The sequence below is a fragment of the Oncorhynchus mykiss genome, chromosome 19, assembly GCF_057628025.1.
Source record: "Oncorhynchus mykiss isolate SJ-2025 chromosome 19, ASM5762802v1, whole genome shotgun sequence".
Taxonomy (NCBI): domain Eukaryota; kingdom Metazoa; phylum Chordata; class Actinopteri; order Salmoniformes; family Salmonidae; genus Oncorhynchus; species Oncorhynchus mykiss.
In genome coordinates this window covers 36,621,510-36,635,168 of record NC_143040.1, presented here as the reverse complement: position 1 = coordinate 36,635,168, position 13,659 = coordinate 36,621,510, and the positions used below count along the sequence as shown (strand labels likewise).

Sequence of the window (13,659 nt, the reverse complement as noted above, 5' to 3'; positions counted from 1 at the left end):
TCTTTATCGAGGTGCCAATAATGTCGGAGTTGACTGTACATACAGGTGATGAAAGGATGACAACAATGACCGGTCATGTCCCTCTGCAGGTGGCCAGCACCCGAGCAGGCAAAGCCTTTATAGCCTGTCCGGAGAGCGATGAGACGGACACCTCCAAGTCAGTGGATCTACAGAGCAAACAGATGATAGAGTGGGCTAAGACAGGCTTCCAACCCACCGGGCCCAAGGGCCTAGAGCCACCAGAAGGTAAGTTTAATTGTCATGTTTATTTGCCATTTAATTGTAGAGAATATGATTACTGTGGCCAAAAATGCTTGATTTAGAAGGGAACTTTTATGAAATTCTGCAATACATTTGGCAATGTTTTTTTTTTTTCACGTTAATTTCATATAAAGCAATAAAAAGTAATGTGCTCAGTTTTAGGACGATTTTAAGCAGAATACATCATACAAAAACAATTAGAAACATCTAAAGTGCCTCAATTTAGTTTATTTCCCTGAACGAACAGCTCTGTCATGATTCACTCACATTCACCCACACACACCTCTCCTCTCCATCAGGCTTTGGGGCTTTGCTATCAACACGAGATGCACCTCCCATTCCCACTCACACCTCTCCTCTCCATCAGGCTTGGGGCTTTGCTATCAACACGAGATGCACCTCCCATTCCCACTCACCTCTCCTCTCCATCAGGCTTGGGGCTTTGCTATCAACACGAGATGCACCTCCCATTCCCACACACACCTCTCCTCTCCATCAGGCTTGGGGCTTTGCTATCAACACGAGAAGCACCTTCCACTCACACTCTCTCTCTCTCTAAAAAAAAATGTGATTCAAAGCTGATCAATCGCTTTCCATTTGAGGATTGATATTTCTTTCACATAAATTGTCTTCAAAATAATAGATTGTGATTTTTTTCTTAACGGGTCGTAAGGGAGATAAAGAACAGAAAACGTAAAAAAAATAGTGTATTGCGGTTGATAGGTACTTTAAAAACAGTATTACTGTTTGTTTGTTTTTTATCCAGAAAGACTGTGCTTTCGTCCTCCGTATGAACTTTTACAGAGAGTTTAAAACGGCAAAGCTGACAAATTACACTCGGTGCTTTGAGCAGCGCTCTCCTTTAGACAGACTGGGGAGAGCAGAGTGCCGACCACCCTACTAAAGCCAAGGTCAGCGGAGTGAAAGTTTGAGTAAAACGCCACTCACCTTGATTCTTTCAGCGCTTGCCACAGTCGTCCCTGCTACCACTTGAGTCATGGTGATCTGCCGCTGCTGTGGGAACTGTTCTGACATTCTCATATGCTTTGCTGATTCGAAGTTACTGTTTATTGTCCATTTTCAACTTGTTTCCAAAAACATTTGGAAATTGTTTCGCACGGTTTATCTGTTATTTTTGTTGGCAAATGAGATTGATTTCTGTTCATTGTACTGCCTGTCAGCTATCAACAATCACCCATATGTGAATACGCTGACAGGCCAGGGGGAAAAAACTTTGTTGACTTGTTTGGATTTGGGCCATTTTCCACAGTGACAGTGCAGTAATTGGTCAAAATTACAAACCCGCTTTCGATTGGACCCTTTTATGCCCTAAAAGTGCGGGGGTTGGTCAACATTGCGAGCTGTCGCATAATAGGCGCTGATTGGTTGATTTTTGCATTGAATTATGCGATCGCGGAATCCTGGAGGGACTGGAATACATTGAAAATCACCGAAGCTTAGATTTACCGAAAGGCAAGAGGAGCTTATAACAGGCAGGTAGCCTAGTGGTTAAGAGCGCTGGGCCAGTAACCAAAAGGTTGCTGGTTGAATACCCGAGCCGACAAGGGTCTTGATCAAGGCATTTTAACCTCATTTTCTCCAGGGGCGCCCATACTACTTTGGCTGACCCTGTAAAACAACACATTTCACTGCACCTATCTGGTGTATGTGACAACAACAAAAAAACACATTATATAGACATTTTGTTGTCGGTGTTACAGCGAACAACGAAAGTATTGTTGTGGGGCTCGAGGGCCCAATGGTAGGGGAATGTGCCTTCAGTTGCCAGATCAATTCCACCCTTTTTATCCAGCATTCCCCTACCTGTCTTTGGTAGTCTTTTGGCAAGAGTCTGGTTATCTGACTTGTTTATTGTCTTACTGATATGCCCCGCCCACCAGAGGAGCGTAACCCATATAAGGAGGTGTACCCTGACGTGTGGGTGGAGCCAGAGGCGGCAGCCTACACACCCCCTCCAGCCAAAAAGCCTCGCAAAAGCACTGCAGCCGAGAAACCCAAGGTCAAGGAGATGATTGACGAGGGGACGAGAGGTAGGCCTGCTTTTTTTTTATTAGGTTAAATAGGGGTTGTGACCTCTATATCCCTCCCCCTCAGGGAGGTTTAGCTAAGGGGTGTGTGTGAGAGTGAAAGAGAGACTGTTTGTGAAAGACAGGGTAGCAGGTGCTTAGTACTAGGGTTAAACATGGTCAATTCTGTTAACAAGTGTAGGTGTTCTATGTCATGTATCTGGTAAATGTTATGTAGCGCCGTATCTCTTCTCTATGTGCTATGAATGTACTCAGCCCAACACTTTATATTGGCAAAGAAAAAACACATGTAATATCTTAAAAGCAAATGGTGAAGTAGGGGTGAGGGTGGGTATGTCTGCAGCTTTTTTCTCTCTCGAAGATGTCATCTGCAAAAGGTAGCATAGCAACAAACGTTCAAGTCATATCCTGAATCTGAAACCGTGTTTTTTTTTTCTTTCTCTCTCCGGTCTGCATTTCCAGAGAGACTTGTGTATGAAGTGAGACAGAAATGCAGAAGCATAGAAGGTAAGTGGTCTGTCTCTTGTGTTCAGGCAGCCAGGGTCATGTTTAGTAGGCAGCGAATGAAAGAGAGTTGGCTATTTTATATGAGTCCTCAAAGCATATTAGCTTTCCTTATGAAATGTACATTCCTCTCACGGCTGTTCAAATATGCCTTATTGAATCCAAGGCTGGATTCAAAGCAGTGGGGTGGGTTTTTCAACCTCCAGTTGGCTTGCCTAGTGGTTTTAGTGGAGGGTAAATGTTTATACGTGTTGTTTACGCACCTTTTTTATTTTGTGTATAGTGCACCTATTATGCTAAAGTCGCGTATCTTGATCGGCGCTCAGGGTTTACCCATTTATTTGCGTGCCACTGCATCTCTGGCTGGCACCAATTACATTCTGTCTTTCTCCACAGACATCTGCATCTCCTGTGGAAGTTTGAATGTTTCCCGTGAACACCCTCTGTTTGCTGGAGGAATGTGCCAGAGCTGTAAGGTAAGGAGGGAAGAGGAGGCCATTAAGGCTGTTGAGTCAGGGCTAGCTGTAAGGCCATGTAGTCTGTAGCTCTGGGGGTGTATGTATCAAGCCTCTCAAGCAGGATGATCGGTTTAGCCTTTTGGATCACAATGAATCAGATTACATGGACAGGTAGGACCTGATCCTATGTCGGCGCTCCTACTCTGAGATGATTACATGGGCAGGTAGGACCTGATCCTATATCGGCACTCCTACTCTGAGATGATTACATAGACAGGTTGGACCTGATACTATATCGGCACTCCTACTCTGAGATGATTACATGGGCAGGTTGAACCTGATCCTATGTCGGCGCTCCTACTCTGAGATGATTACATGGGCAGGTAGGACCTGATCCTATATCGGCACTCCTACTCTGAGATGATTACATGGGCAGGTAGGACCTGATCCTATATCGGCGCTCCTACTCTGAGATGATTACATGGACAGGTAGGACCTGATCCTATGTCGGCACTCCTACTCTGAGATGATTACATGGACAGGTAGGACCTGATCCTATATCGGCACTCCTACTCTGAGATGATTACATAGACAGGTAGGACCTGATCCTATATCGGCACTCCTACTCTGAGATGATTACATGGTCAGGTAGGACCTGATCCTAGAGGGCAGCAGGTAGCCTAGCGGTGAAGAGCGTTGGGGCAGTAACCGAAATCTCGCTGTGTTGAATTCTCGAGCCGGCAAGGTGGAAAAATGTGTCGTTCTGCCCTTGAGCAAGACAGTTAACCCCCAACAACAATTGCTCCCCGGACGCCAATGCCGCTGATTAAGGCAGCCACCTGCATATCTCTGATTCTGAGGGGTTGGGTTAAATGAAGAAGACGCATTTCGGTTGAATGCATTCAGTTGTGCAACTGACTAGCTTTTCCCTCTATATATATACGGGCCAGGTCTAGCTCCCCTCTAGGCTCCAGCGCTGCTTTAGGCCTTATTTTAACCTCTTAAGGATCCGCCCCTTTTTAAAAATTTTGTCTAAAATGACATAACCAAAATCCTACCCAATTCTAACCTGAAGCAAGGATATGCATATTCTTGTTACCATTTGAAAGGAAACACTTTGAAGTTTGTGGAAATGTTAAATTAATGTAGGCAAATATACACATTATATCTGGAAAAAGATAATATAAAGAAAAAACATTTTTGTTATTTTTTTTACCATCTTTGAAATGCAAGAGAAAGGCCATAATGTATTATTCCAGCCCAGGTGCAATATAGATTTTTGCTGCTAGATGGCAGCAGTGTATGTACAAAGTTTTAGACTGATCCAATGAACCATTGCATTTCTGTTCAAAATTTTGTTTCAAGACTGCCCAAATGTGCCTAATTGGTTTATTAATACAATTTCAAGTTCGTAACAGTGCAATCTCCACAAACAATAGTATGGTATTCTTTCACTGTAATAGCTACTGTAAATTGGACAGTGCCGTTAGATTAACAATAATTTTATGTCTGTCTATGTCCTGGGAAATGTTCTTGTTACTTACAACCTCATGCTAATCACATTAGCCTACGTTAGCTCAATAGCATTTTCATTATTTAATGTTACTGTAGACTATAATGTACAAATGAAAAATGACTAAAACCACAACCATTCAACAGTTTACATTCATGATTTCCTTTTGACAGGTCTTAAGAAACATGATGGAAATAAGAAAATGTATTTCAAAAGAACAGAATAGCATGTTTTAAGTTGTATTTTGCTGCCGCGAGTGCTCACGTGTTGAACAGCGGTTATTCTTGGAAAAAGTGATATATTGAAATAGAGCTTTTTTTTGACAAAGGTAAGTGTTTTAGGAACTGCAGAATCTGCTCTTTCTGATACTATATAGAAATCAAATTGTCTTAGCTACCATGTGACTCTGTTGGGGGATTTGATTTTGGCGCTCCCGTTTCCCTGCCTCTGTGTCAGTTTCAAGCTGTGCTTGTAATTGTCACCCATCAGACTTTTGTCCATTTAATCTTGTCTTTAGGCTAACTCTATTATTATATCTGTGAAATTAGTTAGAACATAGTTTAGGTGTAGTTTCAATGGGCCAGCAGCTGCATAAGCTGCCTTGTGGTGAATGAGGGGGGAAATGACATGTCCTGCTAATACTGCCTTTAACAGTAATTCTGCTCATTAAGATTCTAACAACGACAGTGTGTTTTATATAGACTTATTTAGGACAAGTCAAAGACTGGGTGGAGGGAAGTTACTTTAAAAATGTAAATTAGTTTGGCGTCCACATGATTCGCTCTTCTTTTCTAGCGTTAAAAGCTCTCTGTTACCAAAACACAAACACGTGTTGAGTAGCGTATTTCGAATTGTTACTTGTTGTTCTGTTAACAATAATTGGAGAATAGTTGATTTTACTTGTGGATTCAACTTTCTAGAGCGACACGACAAATCTCAAAGCTCAAATCATTTCTCCACTGCTGTGTCCCAGAACTGCTTTCTAGAATGTGCATATCAGTATGATGATGATGGTTACCAGTCATACTGCACTATTTGCTGTGGGGGACGAGAGGTGCTCATGTGCGGGAACAACAACTGCTGCAGGTGAGGGCGGTGCTTTCATCTGATGCTAACTAAGTTCATTATTGTTGGGATTCACTCGTGTGTGTGTGTGTGTGTGTGTGTGTGTGTGTTTACGGTCATTGTTGTTTGCATAAGTGTGTCTGTGTGTACGCTGTGCGTGCGTATGTTCGATCTTACGTGAATGTGATTATGTGTCTGTGCGGGCGTTAGCGTCTAGCAGGATAGTAAAACAGCTCTCCTCTCCAGGTGTTTCTGTGTGGAGTGTGTGGACCTGCTGGTGGGCCCAGGTGCAGCACAGATAGCTATTAAAGAGGATCCCTGGAGCTGCTACATGTGTGAGAAGGGACAGAAGAGAGTGTTCGGCCTGCTGGAGCGTCGCACTGACTGGCCCTGTCGTCTACAGCACTTCTTCGCTAATAACCATGACCAAGATTTTGTGAGTAGTGCCTCTGTACTATGTTTCAAGCTCGCTACAAAGTTCACAGCCACAGAGACACAATTAGTCTGTGTTCCGTCGTGACACAGTACGTCCGCGCCTCTAAAAGAGCCAAATGAGCTCCAACAAGCTTCCTAAATATGTAAATAATGAGCAGGCAGACTATCACGGCTCTGGGGCTCTACGAATTGGGCTTCAAACGGTAGAGACAGCTGACGTCATTCCCGGCTCTCTCTGGGTAAATACTAGCTCCATAATTTCTCTCTCTCTGTGTTGTATCACAGGAACCACCAAAGCTTTACCCTCCAGTCATGGCAGAGAAGAGACAACCCATTCGTGTCCTGTCACTGTTCGATGGCATAGCAACAGGTTTGAAGGGAATCTCCTTTCCTCTTCTCTCCTCTTCCCCCTCTTCCCACCTCTCCTTGACACAAAACCCTCTGTACTTCTCTGTACAAAGTTTCCCGTCTGTCTCAGGTTTCACCGGGACTGTCCTCCTAACTCATGACTACAAACTAGGCTGACTGTCTATTGCTATAAAGATAGATAGATAGCAAACTAATCCACACAGCATGCAGTTTAACCATATTGTCTAGCAGTGCACTTCTCATACCTTTCCTGTCTGTCTTTCACTTCCCTATCGGTTCAATAAAACCGCACAAAAATACAAAAGAAGTGGGAATTCCCACTCCTGTAAAAAATAAATGATTAATAGTGTGCCTCAGGCTAGACCAGGCCTTCACTATTGTCTCACCTGTATGGTGTTATTCAGTTCAGTTCACCAAGTTCAAGTTAATCATTATGGAAATAGGACCATCCACTTTATTTAACCAGGAAAATCCACTCCGCAACAATTGCCACTGTTGACGAGGGAGTCATGGAGTCCTTCAAAAGAACCAAAAACATGCTACCGTTTGACCTATTTCCACTTTGACCTCTGACCTTTAGGTCTACTGGTGCTGAAGGAGCTGGGTATCCAGGTGGAGCGCTATGTGGCGTCGGAGGTGTGCGAGGACTCCGTCACGGTGGGCATCGTCAGGCATCAGGGACGCATCATGTACGTGGGCGACGTGAGGAATGTCACACGCAAACATGTGAGTATAATGTCATGAATCAGGAGAGTAATGCAAGGTCACTCACGGTCTGTGAATCCCGATAACCTGGCTCAAAGACCAACGCCCAACCACAATCTCAATAAGGATATTCCAATTGAGAAAGATTGTAAGGTGCCTCAGTTAGGGCCATTACAAAAACACTTCATATAACATTACTTCAATCTCTAAACCATAACAAGTATCTCTTAGTTGGATAATCTGTCGATTTTGTCTTATCTCCTGTCCTCCTTTCTCCTATTGTTTTTCTTGTTTTCTCTCTCCCTTGGTACAGTTACACGAGTGGGGCCCCTTTGACTTAGTGATTGGTGGAAGTCCATGTAACGACCTCTCTATTGTCAACCCGGCTAGGAAGGGTCTTTATGGTCGGTAACAAACCTGTACATTTATCACTTGTTCTGTGATCGGTGACGAGTTATTTCCTGTAGCTGAATTTTAAATGCACGTCCTTCTCTGTTTCTCCTGTAGAGGGCACTGGTCGGCTGTTCTTTGAGTTCTACCGTCTGCTGCACGAGGCTCGGCCCAAAGAGGGCGACAACCGGCCGTTCTTCTGGCTCTTTGAGAATGTGGTGGCCATGGGTGTCAGCGACAAGAGGGACATCTCTCGCTTTCTAGAGGTTTGTTCCTTTACAGAGAATGTATAACATCTAGGAGAACAAACTGTACATTAGTCATATAAATGTTTAACTATTGGAATATGGATACATTTTTGGATGAATACCACCTTGTGGTGGTAATTCACAGTGCATGCTGTCAATATACTGGTTAGGTTATGAGGGAACAATTTAAGCAGTTCATTTAAACATTGTATGAGATTCTCTCTCTCATCTCCACTACTTCAATAAAATCCTTCAGGTTATTATTTGTAAAAGGGAATATGTTCTCAATAACTTTCCTGGTTAAATAAAGGTTAAATAAACCTCTCGTCTCCCCCCTGCCAGTGTAACCCGGTGATGATCGATGCCAAGGAGGTGTCTGCTGCTCACCGCGCCCGCTACTTCTGGGGGAACCTGCCTGGCATGAACAGGTTGGTGAGAGAACGGTGAGGGAAGCAACAGCCAGCCTAAAGCAACGCACACCTGGGCTAGTTCCTGAGCCAGTCAAACTCCGTAACCAAAGAATCATATTCACCTTTTACGCACTGTTCTTGTCTCTCTCTCTCTCTCTCTCTCTCTCTCTCTCTCTCTCTCTCTCTCTCTCTCTCTCTCTCTCTCTCTCTCTCTCTCTCTCTCTCTCTCTCTCTCTCTCTCGCACTCACTGTCTCTCTCTTGCGCTCTGTCTCTCTCTCACACTCACTTTCTCACACTCTCGCACTCCAATCTCCCTCTTTTCTCTCTCTCTCTCTTTCTCTCCATCTCTCTCTCTCTCGCTCTCTCTTTTCACACATCCCTTACCTTTCCCTCTCTTTTCCTCTGCAGACCCTTGACTGCCATGTGCACTGACAGACTGGACCTTCAGGAGTGTTTGGAGCATGGCAGAACAGCGAAGGTCAGTTATATATGTCTGGCTTCTTATTGGAGCTGTGCTTTTGCTGTTCTGGCGTAGACCAAATTGGCCGAACATGTAAATTGTGTAGTTCATTCAGTTGAATAACTTAGTTCAAGGTACATGCACTCAAACCGTGTAGAAACAAACTGAGTGTGAGTACCTTTTTTGAACTTTCAAATGAAATGTTTGGATATCCGGGCAATTTGGTCCGTAAACAATACTTATTATTGTCCTATTCTTATGCACCAGCCACTTAGTGTGTGCACTTCCTGGTTTCCCCTCAGTTTGGCAAAGTGAGGACCATCACCACTCGCTCTAATTCCATTAAGCAGGGTAAAGACCAGCATTTCCCTGTCTTCATGAACGAGAAGGAGGACATTCTCTGGTGCACTGAGATGGAGAGGTAGGAACTGATTACCCTTCAAATTAATTAATCATAGCAGCAAATTAAATGACGTTATTACAAGCAGTTTTTCCCAATGGGATACCTCATTATTATTCAAATGATTCTCTTACAGGAAGTAATAGATATAATTCCAAATTGCCCTTCTATGAAGCACCTAAAAGTTAATCTCACATTTAAATATAGCGCCATTTTAGATGTCATTAATTCTCAAGTGTATCTGTCGGTCTGTCTCCTGCTCTGTCTGTCTGTCTCTTGTTCCCTCTGGTGGCTGTCTGGTTACTGTCTCCTTCCCCAGGGTGTTTGGCTTCCCTGTCCATTACACAGACGTGTCCAACATGAGTCGGCTGGCCAGGCAAAGGCTTCTGGGAAGGTCGTGGAGTGTACCGGTCATCCGTCACTTGTTTGCACCACTCAAAGAGTACTTTGCCTGTGTTTAACAAGACTTGGCTTAGAAACCACCACAAACATATAACTGTTGTTGTAACTAGAAACAAGAGTTGTGGTGAAATTATACTACTTCCTGGTATCATTTCTCAGGCAAGCAAAACATCATCAGAGTAGATATTTCACATTATTTCTTGTATTTTTTAATGTACTTCTTATTCTATTTAATTTGTATATGTCATTTGACCTTTTTAGCAGTGTTATCCAGTATTTTTTTTATTGATTTATTTGTGCAAGCTATACTTGAGACAAGGCTTTCTTCTCAAGGCACTGAGGAAGAAGAAACTAGGATCTGTGTGATTTTTAAAGTTATTTTTTTTTAAATAAAGACTAGGATTGGGTGATTGGAAAAGATCTGAAAGATAAGAGTTTATCATACTGTGTGTACAGTATGTATGTGAATGATTTTGGCTGTGTAGGCATGATTTTGTTTTGGCCTATATCTGAAGTGGACGAAGCAATCCACCTCCTGAGCCTTGCAGAGCTAAAGTGAATAAGGGTGATTTTCTTCAGTGTCACAGAAAGCTGTCTTAATGAATCCAAAACACCAGATCACATATACCTCTTTGTTTACAGTTTATATACACAGTTAACTGAAGGTTAAGGTACTACTGTAAAATGGTTACAATACCATGGTGCTTCGAGACAATAGGAAACATCACAGTCCATGTGGCACAGGCACTACACTTTAGACAGGATGGGGGAAAAAAAATAAAACATTGCCTGGAAAGTTGTTTTTTCAGTGTGATGTTGTGATGATGTTGTGATGATGTTGTGTGATGTTTTCACACTTAAAGAAGTTATGTGCTATCTTAATAACTTTAAATGACTTCAAAGTGGCGATAAAATACGGCGTGGTGGCAGAAGACTGCAGAATAGCATGCCATATCCTCCTCTTTCCTATGTTTTACAGCTTTTTTTAAACAAAAAATTGTACCGGTGCTTTTTCAATCATTTTCCAAGCCTTGCGACACGCAAACTCAGGCCCCCGTGCCTGCCTGTGTCAGACTCTGCACAAACACAAAATGAAGCTAGCCACATGGGCAGTGATGTTTTCTGTAGTTACAAAAACAAACAAAAATATTGATCAAGGTCTGTGGTGAGCTACTTTTTTTGTAGTTTCATCCTGACCCATGTCATTACTGTACAACTGTTAGTGAGCATGGTCGGTGGACTGGAGGGAGTGTGGGTGCCCTGGTGTTTCCACAACCAAGTAAAATACTCTCCCTTCCCTTCTCACCCCTGCAAACTAGATAGTAGATACTGTCAGGTGCAAGTCTTCAAACAATATGGTGCGGCTTCACAATGCTCTTCTACCGTTTTATAGCAATTTTGTGCTGTTTTACCAACATTATAAAGCACTTTTTATATGTATACTTCTTTTTTTTCCCTTTAGTATTAGAAACATTTCTTGTTTTTTTCTTGTGAAATGTTTGTTTTGTTTTTATGAGGTGAACTGTTTTACCATTGTGTAATACAGTATGTTTTCTATACCGTAGGGCTGTGCCAATAGAGGTGAAATAATGGATTATTAGAATGGCGTATCCATGGAAACGATGGAATTATTGATTGCTACTCAATGTACAGTAGATGAATTGAAAATGATTAATGTGCTCCGTTAACATATTGTCTTCTGTTCAAAGCAGTAAATTCAGTGTCATCCTCCGGATGAAAAAGAATGTTTCTATTTCTATTACGATTGTAGGATTTAGATCCGGAATATTTCGAGAGTTCGAAGGAGAGAGAGCTATTCAAACGATTATTACCCAAACTTGGATTACATTCCAAATCTGCATTTTCTGATGATCTGAATTATTATGACCTTGAATGTGGAAGATTTGGAAATGAGTTTGTCAGAACTGAAAATTGAACAGTTGCCCCCCCCCCCCCCTCAAAAAAAGAGCAGAGATTATGACTTACCAATGTCCCAACTAAAATATTCAATATGACTTAATTTCATAAATGTATTTTCATACATGATTAAGTTCTTAAGTGACCTTACTGTATCCTTGCCACCGTTTTAGTTGAACTTCACACATTGGGTTCGCAGGAATTCTTGCGCGTTGTGTTGACATTAATTCCCCTTTTGTATAGCAAATGACCATATGTACATTTTGTACATAGAGTTTTCCTGTTGCTGGTTTTGGTTTGTCTTTCTCTTTTTTTTTATTACCTATGAGATGTACAAATATAATTCTTTGCTAATATATATCATGGAATTGGAAGAGAAAAAAAGATTAGGGCAAAAAAAATGTAATCAAGTAAAATTGAACCAATTTCATCAAAATAAGCTATGAAACATTAGAGGTGGGTAAGACTCCAAGTCTTGCCTTCTAGTACTGTTCATTTGTTTTGTTTTCCAATGTTCTGATTGAATCCAGTTGAAATGTGTCACGTGATCTTAACAGTAGCCTAATAATGACAGCTTTAAGGTGGAAGGGTCTATACTTCACTGCACAGCCCTACATAATGTTGGTTGTTGTTTTTTTCTGTCGCTTTTGTTTCTTTAAAGAACTATAAAGAGGGATTGTAGGTGTTTCTGACGGTGCTAAAAATTTTATCTAATCAAGAAAAAATATATTTGTTTGGAAGAGAAATAAAACTTGTCTTGACAATGACTGTTTTTAAGTTCCTTGTAGTAATGATTGAAGAGCACTATTATTTCACTCTCATATGATGCATATATTAACAAAGGCATTTTAACTTTGTACTTGAAAAAATTGTGAATAATAAATTATGAGTTTCCTATATTGTTTTAGACTAGAAATTGCTGTAGTTGGTTGGTGCTTATCTGTGGGGGGAAACCATGTACTCCGTAATGGGAAATAACAAAAAAAAAAGATAAACATTTCGGTAAGAACTTTTACTGTAGCATAATGCATAATGTATGCTTAAAACTTGGCATTCGCATTGCTTCTTAATCCTACATTCCATGCCATAATATCCTATCTTCCATGTCTTGTTTTCAATTGTCGTTTCTTGATTGATGCTTTTGTTATTATTGGCAAATGTTATGTCCCAAATGGCACCCTGCTCCCTTTACAGTGCACTACCTTTGGCCAAGGCCCATAGGGTGCCATGTATAGTGAATAGGGTGCCATTTGGGATGCTCACCATGACATTTCACTGTTTCAGACAGGTCAGTTCTATAATCCAGTGATACTGTTAGTTGGCGCTCAGTCTGTGTGGCTTCTTCTTTTGTGTCATATTACCTGTTTTATGGCCTATGTTTTTCTTCTTTAAGATGATCAACTGTAGCAGTCATTCTCCACCCTTTACCCAATACTTATGTTTTTAGTACCCAGAAAGAAGAAAACGGCTCCTTTATGTATTTGTGCTGGAGAACACTTGAATAAATGTATTGTTTTTGTGCAAAAAAATATGATAGCTCCTGTTGTTCTTCACCTGTACCAAGAATAAATTGAACGATACAAAATCTTATCACTATTGATCAGGTTCCTTGGCAACATAATAACACAGTGTTGCACATCTATACTGAAGTTATAGCTAGATCCTACTTTTTAAACTGCTTTACAATCTTTAAAAATGACTTTTAAAATCTAAGAGGGACCTTTTTCTTTTAACAGTGTAAAAGGTAGTAGTTTGTTAGTTCTGCTTTTGCTCACATCACCCTGCATTTGCTCACACATTTAATGATTGCTACTACTACTAATAATACTGTTTGTAGTGTTTATTATAGCCTAATGTGTTCTCTTGTCTTCATAACGATTACACAAACCGCACATCTGAATAGTATACTTAATGAATTATTTAGAAATACTGTGTATTGTAATTTATAGGCTAGTGATTATATGACCTCCTTGCTTTATCCATGATCTTTCCTTTCCTGTAATCACAGTTCACACCCAGTTCCTCCCACAATGGTACAGCCCCTTCCAAATGGACACGCCTGAAGTGCAAAGT

General features: G+C 41.4%; 1 protein-coding gene across 15 annotated transcripts in view; it reads left to right on the top strand.

Moving 5' to 3' along the window:
* The window catches only part of LOC110497603 (DNA (cytosine-5)-methyltransferase 3A), a 68,622-nt gene extending 55,507 nt beyond the window's left edge, over positions 1-13,115 (top strand). For 5 of the 15 annotated variants that reach the window (XM_090210877.1, XM_090210882.1, XM_090210887.1 and 2 more), the window contains 14 exons: positions 90-246; positions 2,163-2,312; positions 2,772-2,816; positions 3,210-3,289; positions 5,758-5,870; positions 6,096-6,285; positions 6,570-6,654; positions 7,234-7,379; positions 7,672-7,762; positions 7,866-8,014; positions 8,339-8,439; positions 8,816-8,885; positions 9,170-9,288; positions 9,587-13,115. In XM_090210877.1, coding sequence (XP_090067003.1) covers positions 90-246; positions 2,163-2,312; positions 2,772-2,816; positions 3,210-3,289; positions 5,758-5,870; positions 6,096-6,285; positions 6,570-6,654; positions 7,234-7,379; positions 7,672-7,762; positions 7,866-8,014; positions 8,339-8,439; positions 8,816-8,885; positions 9,170-9,288; positions 9,587-9,728 — 1,638 coding nt within the window. In that variant the 3' untranslated portion in view covers positions 9,729-13,115. The remainder of the gene's footprint in view (positions 1-89; positions 247-2,162; positions 2,313-2,771; positions 2,817-3,209; positions 3,290-5,757; positions 5,871-6,095; positions 6,286-6,569; positions 6,655-7,233; positions 7,380-7,671; positions 7,763-7,865; positions 8,015-8,338; positions 8,440-8,815; positions 8,886-9,169; positions 9,289-9,586) is intronic. The other 10 variants (XM_090210881.1, XM_090210885.1, XM_090210893.1 and 7 more) reach the window with 4 other exon arrangements.
* Positions 13,116-13,659: the final 544 nt, after the last annotated feature.